The sequence below is a fragment of the Adiantum capillus-veneris genome, chromosome 14 (assembly GCF_014529385.1).
Source record: "Adiantum capillus-veneris isolate H3 chromosome 14, ASM1452938v2, whole genome shotgun sequence".
Classification (NCBI taxonomy): domain Eukaryota; kingdom Viridiplantae; phylum Streptophyta; class Polypodiopsida; order Polypodiales; family Pteridaceae; genus Adiantum; species Adiantum capillus-veneris.
The window spans coordinates 20,485,494-20,495,934 of NC_140944.1; the positions used below are offsets into that span (position 1 = coordinate 20,485,494).

Genomic DNA, 10,441 nt, shown 5'->3' on the forward strand with positions numbered 1-10,441 from the left:
TTGACCTCTTGTAAAAAGGGTTGGAATTTACACCATGGTTTTATGTTTTAATGTTTGTAATTTCAAATCAACCTTTTTGGTGTTCTAGCATGTATTCAAGTATAATTAAATTTGATTATTGTTTGTAATTGAATGGTTAATACTCGCTTTCGTGAGAAGAGGGTGTGGGGCGGCGGCCGGGGGGGGGGGGGGGGGTTGAGATTAATTGAATAGATAACTCAAACTCAGAGCTATCATGTGAACATTCCCCAAGCTAGATCTCTTCCATCGCCTTCGTGTGAATGGAGGGGTGATGGAAATCCCCTTGAGTTTGCTTCCGTCGGGCTCGTGTGAATAAAACGGCGGTGGAAATTACCTTTTTGTGGTGCTCCAACCCGGAAACACCATTTCACACAATGGCGGCGGAAATCACCTTTTTGTGGTGCCTTGCATTTCTACCGCCATTGTGTGAACCCAGACTAAGTTAGTGAAGGCCTTGTTACGTTGAACTTTGAAGTTTAGATTCACAGTCCGTGGAATAGTGGCCGTACAAGCGACTGCTAGCCGCGAGCGTTTCAATGCTCATCATGCAGAACTGGTCTCTCTCTCTCTCTCTCTCTCTCTTTCTCTCTCACACACACACACACACACACCAAAAAAACTACACGCACCCTGGAACGCTGCTCGCTGCGCTGACGAGTGTCGGAGTTTGTTGGCTAAACTGATAAGCCTCGCGTGATAAGCAATTCTCTCTCGCTCTCTCTCTCTCTCTCTCTCTCTGACTCTCTCTGTCCTGGTCTCATGCAGTGCCGCCATAGCAAGTTACTAAGTTAGTGACGGCCTTGTTACGTACGTGGAAGTTTAGATTTCACAGTCGGTGGAATAATCTGGTAGGTGGCCGTGCAAGCGCCTGCTAGCCGAGAGCGTCTCAATCCTCATCATGCAGAACTGGTCTTTCTCTCTCTCTCTCTCTCAACAAAAATTAAAACCACACGCACGCACACCTGAGCAGCCATGCCGCAGCTGTCTCGAGAGCGGGCTTTCGACCATCACCAGCAACGCAGTGCAGTACACGATTCTGTCTCAGATCCTTGCACAGAATTCCAACACTGAGTATCTCCGTGGTCTGCTTCCTCGCAAGGGTAGGATGACTTCCTTCTCCAGCCTCATACATTCAAGCGCATTGCACCTGTCACTTGTTATGAAGATATACAGCCTTACATCCAGCGCATTGCAGAGGGTGATAAGTTGCCCATTCTCGCGGGTTGCCCCGTCACGGAGCTCCTTAGAAGGTATATTACTCTCCATATCATTTTGCTCTGCTGCTCTGGCTAGCTCTGTGTATATTGTCTAGTATCTTTCATCCATACATCTGCTAAATTCACATATGGTTGTTTTTCTAGAGCTAGGCTTGTTGCAACTTACTCTAGCTTGACCAGCTATGGTTTTAAGTCTTATGTAGTAGTGGTACTTCTTCTGGTAAACAGAAATTGTTCCCTGGCGTTGAGTCCGATTCACAAAGAAGAATTCTCATGGCTTTACCTATTGCCAGCTCTTGTGTGTGCTTCACCGGCGGCAAGAGGTTGTCAGGCTAGATGCTGTCTTTGCCAGCGCATTCCAACATGTTATGCATGTTTTGAAGAATAAATGGAGGGAGCTTGTCGAAGATATCAGAACTGGCTGCTTGAATGAGGCAGAGGTCTTTGATCCAAAAGTGCGCAAGGCAATGGAGAGGCAAGTAGAAGGGCCCGATCCCGCATTAGCTCTGCAGGTGTGTAGACTGTGAGCATTGTAATGCCCTTGGCCAGCTAGTAGTGTTTGGTGGGTGCATGAGTTTGGTTTGCTAGAGTCCAATAAATGTGCCTCTTGAGCATTGGTATTGAATTTGTTGATGGTTTTTGTTGTTGTCAGGTAGAGGAAGAGTGTTGCCGACCGCCAGCCCCTATGGCAGGGTATCATTTGTCGGCTCTGGCCGCGAGCCAAGTGTGTGTCATGTGCTTTGACTGGCTCCATGGAGCAGTACATTCCTATGCTTGAGTCCTTTTGTGTGAGGCTCCCCTTGATCTCATCTACCTATGGTGCCTCTGAGGGTGTGTTTGGCATTAACATGGCCCACCTATGCTCCCCTTATGAGGTGTCCTATATCATCCTTCCGAACATGGCATACTACGAGTTCCTTCCCTTGGATTCAGCGAAGGATGAAGACGAAAACTCCATTCACCAATCTCAGTTAGTAGACCTTGTTAATGTGAAAGTTGGCCATGAATATGAGGTTGTGATCACCACATTTGCAGGTTTGATTTTTCTACCTAGTTTAATCCTTGGTGCATCTTTCCACACTCTTTATGCATTTTGCCTTTGACTTGTCATATGCTGCATTGTAGGCCTCTGCCGATTTCGAGTTGGAGATTGCCTACAAGTGACAGGATTTTACAATAAGACACCACAATTCCGCATTATAGGCCGCAAGAATGTGGTTTTAAGCATTGACACAGACAAGACAGATGAGACGACATTGCACAACGCAGTCGAGATGGCAAAGATGAGGCATTTGGAGGCAGGAGGTGGCTGCCGGCTACTAGATTACACGAGCTGTACGGATGTCTCAGCATCGCCGGGGAATTATGTGCTCTTTTGGGAGCTGAGTGGCAAAGTGGACGAAGCAATAGAGCTGAGTTTGGACCCATCGGTCATGGAAGCTTGTTGTGACACCATAGAGGAGTGCTTCGATGTTATATATAAGAGGGGAAGGGCAAGGAATTGGCTCGGTCCATTGGAGATAAGAGTGGTGAGGCAGGGCACTTTCCTTTGCCTCATGGAATACATTACTGGTGTAGTAGGTGTCTCTATGGGCCAGTACAAGACGCCGAGGGTTGTGAAGTTTGCTCCTCTGCTAGAGCTTCTCAACTCTATGAGTCTCCCACTGTGTTTATGCATCTAATTTTAAGGCCACTTGAAGAGATGCAAGGGAGTTTTTATGAGGGCTCACCCTGGCCTCCAGTGCTCAGCAAAACATTTAATTGTGAGAACCAACACAAATCAGGAAACATTTTTGACTTTAAATTATCTTGGTATTTTGGAAGACCATCCTCGAAGGTGTCAATACTACCTTAAATTAAGGCTACACTTTAAAGGTTAGTATTTTGCAGGGACTTTAGTAGTATGTTGGCCCTTTGAAGATACACAAAAGGTTGGCTGTCTTTACAAGTTAGATATAAGCCGGCGGGCGGGGTTGGAAATAAACTTCTTTCTGAAGTCTTGGAAAACTTGCATAAGGAAAAGCTTAGAGGTAAATTATACTAGATGAGATTATACTAACGCATTTGATTGGAACAACCTTCATCTAAGTAGCTTCAACAACAATCGCCTTGTCTCGTACAATTAGCAACACATACAATGATGTTGCACCTCATGCCTAGTGCTCGTGAAAAATCGAGACTTAGTGTAATCACACTTGCAAAAATTGGAAATTTTCACCTAAAAGTTTTAGAGAATTTTAGTATGAAAACCTTCAAAATTGATTAATTTATCTTTAAACTTTTTCATGTTTTTAAGTTTTCAAAATTTATAGAAAAAAGTCTATTGAGCACCACAATAGCCTAGAGCAGAACAAGCTTGTTAGTTGCAATGAGATTAAAATTGTGTTTGCATGGGTTGCATTTGGATGTTTTCGGACGACTCTTTATATTATAAGCAAAGCACTTAGGGTACTTGGGCCAATTAGTGTGAAGGGTACATTCCATAAGTAAAGCCCTAAGTTTTGTATTAAGGGACTTACTTTTTACTTCTGTATATCATATCAATATACATTGAGAGTTGCTCTCTTTTGTGGAAGCAGCAATGGCAAGCTTGGATCTTTTTTCTTCATCTTGTGTGGTTTTGTGTAGCAATTCCATCTCTACCACTCTTCTAAGCAGCATAGAGCCTTCTACATTTGGCAATCACGGGTGATTAAAAGCACTTGAACACACAACTTCACAGAGAAGGCAACATGTTGTCTTTTGAAGATGGAGAAAAGAGTTTCTCTTCTTGAAGCTTGGAACTTTGAGAGTGTGTCCAATCTACATCATAGATTTAGAGCTTGTGTTGGAAGATACAGTTGGCACGTTTCAAGCACTCTTAGAGATTGCTCATATATGTTGGCAATGCTTTTCAATTTTGAGAAGGAATGCATAGATTTTTTCAAGAAGGAACACGCTTGTGAGCAAGCAAGGGATTTTCCATACTTGGTTATGAATCATTTATATAGAAACTTGAAGTTTCTGTTCAAGAAGCTTTGCGGATCAGCGCTCCAAGCAATCTAGTAAACTGCTTTGTCGAGGTTGGAAATTCATCTACTTTGGGTTATGAATCATTTGCATAAGCTTCAAATTGCTGTTCAAGAAGCGTTGCTGAGCGCTACAAGCAATCCAGCTTTTACTGCTTCGTCGAGGATGGAAATTCATCAGCTTCTAAATCTGCAAGGGAGGATACCGGTAGCAAGGGAAGCTACCATAGTTGCAAAAGGACACACTAGACAAAGTGATGGTGTAGGGAATGGCCCTGCAGTGGCCATTCCTTGAACTAATGCCCTCCCATCATGGCTCCTGGCCTCCGCTGGTCACCATGAGGTCGCCGGTCACCATGAGGTCGTGCATTATTTCAAGGAATGGCCACTGAAGGGCCATTCCCGGCCGACATGGTCGTTGGGAGATGGGCCAAAAGAGCTGGGGTCTGACAACAAACTGAGCCAAGCTGTGTGAGGAGTGTACCCTGCAACTGCAGAACTGATACCTGCGAATGTTTCTCGTTGCTGAGTTGGCGCTCAACAATTGCATATAGGCGACATTATTATGCATGCTGAGTTGGCGCTCAATGATTGTTGCAAGCAAACAATATTACGCGTTCATACAGGATTACGCATGCTGAGATGGCGCTCAATAATTGCACGCAAGCAGTAGTATTCTGTTTGCTGAGGTGGTGTGCATCGCATGGCGGGAGAGGAGCATTCTGCATAGTAAATGACAGTTAATGAACCGTTGAGATTGTCAGCCCCTCGACCAACGACCTTGACGGTGTCAAGAAAGTGTGGCACAACTAGTTACAAGAAGAAATCATCGGAGAATGATAAATGACATTGTCGAGAAAGTGTGGCACAAGAAGCTTTAAAGTTGGTGATAAGTTGCACATCTACGAGTTTAGATACCATGCCTTCCTTATGATTTGTTCAAAGCTAACATTTCTATGATACCTTCTCATGTTTTGAGAGATTTGGAGCATGCAGCATCAATAGAGGTTGAATATTTGGATTTGTTGGAAGCTAAAGTGTTGGTTTAACCTGAAGCAATTCACCAAGAAGCATTTTAGAACATATTATGATATACTTAATGATTTTGTTGAATTATCTGATGATTTTATGCACAACAAGGCTAATAATTAGTCTCAAATTAAGTGGAGATGGTGTCAAGTTTTGAATGTGCTGATACTTCAAAGTCATTAGAGTTTAAATTTTCAAACTTTTAAATTTTTAGATTAAAATTTTCAAGTCAGAATGTTTTAGTAGTCAAATAAAAAATTGAATTTGAAAATTTTGGACCACATCATATCAGATGCGTAATTCTAAAAAATAGATGTTCGATCAAATATTGATTTTGCAACATATTAAAAAAAATTATATTTCAAATTCAAAATAAAAAAAAATTGAGTTTTAAAAAAGTATTCATATTTTCAGATAACTAGTTAGAATTCTTGAATTTTTTTTAAAAAAAATCAAATTTCAAAAATTTTAGTAATCAAATATTCTAGATTTCAACAATTCCAACAGTCTTGGATTTCCAAAGTTAGTTATCAAAACTTTCAGTTTTCTAGTGATGCATTTGTCTTGGCAGAGTTTTCCAATTGGTCTGTAAATATTAAAAAGCGCCAAATACCTTTAGCAAAGGTATTTTAAAATTTGCAAGGTCGCAAATTAGAAAAAGGGGAGAAGAATGTAGATGGACAAGCACTTCGGGCAATTGGGCCACTTAGTGTGAAAGGGTACGTTTTATTAAAAAATCTCTACGTCTTGTATTAAGGGACTTATTTTTACTTTTACATATACCAATATACGTGTTGTGAGCTGCTCTCTGTTGGGGAAGCATCAATGAAAAACTTGTATCTTTCTTCTTTTTCTTGCACGAGTTTTGTATAGCATATTTATCTCTATCTCTCTTCTAAGTAGCAAACAACCTTCTACAAAGCTTACAAAAATCTAGCCTTTATGTATTTTTCACTTGCTAAATTGCAAAATCTTGCAAAATTTTAAGCTTGGAGTGAAGAAAATTGAGAAGATTTTAAAGCAAATCTGTTGGAGAGATTGAGAGAGTGTTTAAGTGTCCTTTTTCTCTTTGGTAGGAAAATATATTTTTGATTTGTTAGCTCTAATTTTGGGACCTCCCAAGTCCCCTTCTTCTTATTCGTCTCTCTCTCTCTCTCTCTCTCTCACACACACACACACACACACACACACACGAGCTTGATTTACCCCTGTTAAGCTAGGACTCACTTGCTGGCTAATGCTAAACTTTTTACTTGGCCTGACCTAAGTGCCTTACCTAATGGCTTGCCTGGACATAACTATGTGGATGGAGTTGATGAGTATACTGTTGTATATGATTAACATACTTTGTGAATAGACGGTGGTGAATGGGGACTTCTTCACCTCATAACCAAGTCACTTGATCATTTTACTTGGTCAATTTACTTGGCTTTGAATGCCATATCCGACTAAAATTTAATAAGTTTAATTAGCCTATTTTTACTCTTTCAAAGCTGCTTCTACTTGCTATCTGGCAGCTACTATTATTTCTTTTTTGACTTGATAGAGCTAATGGTTCTTTTATCATGTGGTAATTCCTTAAAGTATTTCCCTTGCTTTGGTCTCAATGGGAGGATCTGACTGTATTGGGCAGGTTGAGGCCGATGGACTTAACCCATGCAATGCACTTAATATGTTTACCATCTATGGGACTTAACCTTGCAGTTCACCTACTTCACCCTTGTTGTACACCTAACACGTTTACCCTCTGTGGGATCTAGCTTATGCTAAGCATTATAAAGGTGATACATTTATTGTCTTGTGGGAAATTACCATTTTTCTTTTCCATATTCTATCCTCAATATGTGATGGAGGGCCTTTTCTTTTCTCTTCTCTATGTCATGATATGACTAAGTTGATAATTCATGATTATTGGGTTTAAACCCTATGGGACCCACCCCCTTGGTTGACTTGGAGTCAAACGTTGTCATAATAATCAATATCTAATTCTTCTAAATGATTTTCTCATGTTAAACTGATCATTTAATATGGGGAAGTGCCAGGGGAGAAAAAGCTAGAATATTGGTTAAGCTAGCAGACCGGCCACAGTAGGGATCCAAAGGAGGGAAAATAGGGATCCAAAGGGGGGGCCATCTGCAAAAGAGCCATGTGCAACAATGGGCTAAAGAGACCCTAAGGTTCAGCCCATTAAGACTTCCAAAATGCTAAGGTTCCAAAATTCAAAGGTTATGTCCAAAGGTCAACCTTAAGGAATTGGATGCTTTGTGTGTGACAAAAAAAGTCTTGCATATCCCTACATAGGAGGGGGCGAGCCTAGCAAGTAGGGGATGAGAGAGAAAGCCACACACACACACACACACAAGCCCCATTTACACAAAGGGAATGAAGGACACATGTCAGATGCCTAAACTAGTTGCTCCCAAAGTGTGCTCAATTCCTATTGGATGACCCTTGAAGTGGACCAATGAGAATTAGGCTAGAGTAAATTTAGCCTAATTAATTTTAAAACACTTAATAAAAAGAACCAATGAAAATTAAGTCTCCTGGATGATTATTGGACAGCTCGTGAAGGGGTCCAATAGGAATTGAGCAGCCCAATGGGCTACTTAATTCCTATTGGTCAGAATGGGGAAAGGTCCAATGGGGATTTAATTCATTTAAATCAATTAAGTTTAATTGATTAAGCTCTCACAAAAGGGGAGAGGGGGACACATGTCAGAAGGCTATCACTTATGCTACTTAATTGTGATAGGCTAGCCCTGGGGAGGTCCAATGGGGAGCCTGTAAGAGCAAATAGCAAGAGGGCTCGCCCAAGAGAGAGAGGTGGCTGATTTTTGCAAGGCATTATCACACACACACACACACACACACACACACACACACACACACACACACACACACACACACACACACACTCACACACAGTCTATGTGTGAAGCAAAGAAGACTATCTCTTCCCAAGCTTTAATGGAGAGCTCATCACCTACTCCAAGCTTGTGAGATAGAAGCCTACGTCGACACACTCTTGGCATGTGGATGCAAATCCAACCAAGATCCAAGCTTCAATGCATGCTCATCTCGTCGACCAAGCTAATTACTAAGCTAAGCTATGCTAATATGAGTGATTATGTGAGGAGATGTACATCTTTCTCGTAAGATACTCCTTCTTCCTCTCAATCTACTCTCATACCCTGCTAGCTCTCACCATCTTCGAAGGTGTGTAAGGTCTTGGGTCTGAGACCGGGGATAATTAAAGTTGTGTTTGCTAAGTGTTTTTCTTGGTGCATGAAGCTTTCATCTTCATTGCACTAGCTAGTCTTGAAGGAACACAAAGAATTGTATTGTACAATGTCTCTCTTGATGGGAGAAACCATAATACAAAGTCTTTTGGAGGGGGGACCGGCTCCATGCAAATCCGGTCCTCAACTGTTGTCAATTGCTTAATTTCTCTCTCTTTTGAAAGTATTGTTGATGCTATCTAACTAGGTGTTATGCTTTTTGGTACTCTGTCCACCCAAGCACTCTTGTAATTCTCATTAGGAATCTATTGTAATGAAATGCCCACTATGTTCATGCTAATTTCCGCTACACACAAGTTATTAGGCCATTAAATGTTACATTGGTATAAGAGCACAAGGTTTCTCTTTTCTTGCTCAAGAAGGGAGGTCCTCAAGCTAGCTATAAATGGTTGGTATTATTAATTGCCTGTGAGTAAGTAGAATAGGGATTAATCAGCCTTGCAGTGTGCCTGCCTTCGTGCAGCTAACGGAGCATGACCGTCGAGATCTATGGTCTTAATAGTGGAGTCCTACGGGGCTTGCCTACGGCTTAAGCACTATTGAGCTATTAGAAGCTTGACAGGAGCCGGTGCATTTTTGGTGTCGAAAGACCCTCTTTTCTATTCCTTGCAATTAATGGTATTCGAGCCGCGGGTACAGTAGCTTGAGTGCTTTTTCTAAAGGGGTAAAGAGGACTAGCAACTAGGGCTTGAAGTGCCAAAGTACACCTAAAAAGTTTACACCTAAAAGCTGCTAGAATGGCTGACAATAGTAAAGAGAGTGAAATTAATGTTAACTTTGATTTTGCTCATGAGCAAGCTACTAATGATGCTTCAATGCTTGTTAACTATCTTGTTTCTAGGCTTCAACAAGCCATGGGCAATCCATCTCTCCAAAGTGAAGTGCAACGGCAGCTCCGTGCTCATAGGATTCTCCAAGCTCATCACCATGACGAGAGAACACCTAGGAAGCCTCTTTGTGAGACTACCAAAAGAGGTCTCTCTCCGATTCGGAAAGAAGAAGAGAATCCATACGAAAGGCTCAAGAATTTACTTCTTGATGATGCATCTCCTTCACAAAGGAGAACTCAAGAGCCTCCACCGAAGGAACAAGAAAGAAGTGAGTCTCCCGCCACCTCGGCGGAGATGGCTCCACGAAGACGGCGGGCTAAACGCTCTCCATCACCACCAAAGCGGAGAAGACCATCACACTCTTCTCCAAGCCATAATTCAAAGAGGGATAATAAAAAGAAAGAGAAGAAAAAGGCGAGAAAGAGGACACCCTCTTCCCCATCTTCTTCATCCTCTTCCTCTTATGAAAGTGATGGTGAAGACAACGAAGAAGATCAAGAGAAGAAAAAGGCGAGAAAGAGGTCACCCTCTTCTCCACCTTCTTCAAATTCTTCACCTCCTGAAGAAAGTGATGGTGCAACCTTTGAACCATCAAAAAGAAGAGGCCATAGGAAATCCTATGCCGCATGGAAGAGGTCATCCAAGTTGAAGAAATTCAAAGAGGGAGGGAAGAGCATCTCTTTCCTTACCTATGATGGTACCTTTGGTGCTACGGACAAAGTCTTGGCCTTTATCCAACAGTTCGATGCGGCGTTTGGAGATGAGGGCTTCACGGAGTCCTCTAAGCTACGCCATGTATCTATGCACTTTCAAAAGTCCGCCAGGCAATGGTGGTCTAGCCTACGAGCCAACGGTGAAGCTCCACAAACATGGAAAGCTTTAAGAGCTTCCATTATGAAGCAATTTTTGGCCACCGATGCCAAAGACAAAGTACTCACCGAATGGAGAAGCCTAAAGCTCTCTCCCTATGAATCCATCCACAAATATGTAGACAAGTTTTGGAACCTACAACTCAAAGCCACTGTCTTCAAAAAGTT

At 42.0% G+C, this 10,441-nt stretch overlaps 1 protein-coding gene and 1 pseudogene across 1 annotated transcript; both read left to right on the forward strand.

Moving 5' to 3' along the window:
* The first annotated feature begins 827 nt into the window (after positions 1-827).
* On the forward strand, positions 828-2,138 carry LOC147442050 (uncharacterized). Its single transcript, XM_086529570.1, has 5 exons — positions 828-1,047; positions 1,126-1,271; positions 1,467-1,561; positions 1,677-1,750; positions 1,891-2,138. The coding sequence occupies exons 1-5, from the start codon at positions 994-996 to the stop codon at positions 2,014-2,016; spliced, it is 495 nt and encodes a 164-aa protein (XP_086385696.1). The 5' UTR covers positions 828-993; the 3' UTR covers positions 2,017-2,138.
* On the forward strand, positions 2,138-2,920 carry LOC147442051 (indole-3-acetic acid-amido synthetase GH3.17 pseudogene; annotated as a pseudogene).
* Positions 2,921-10,441: the final 7,521 nt, after the last annotated feature.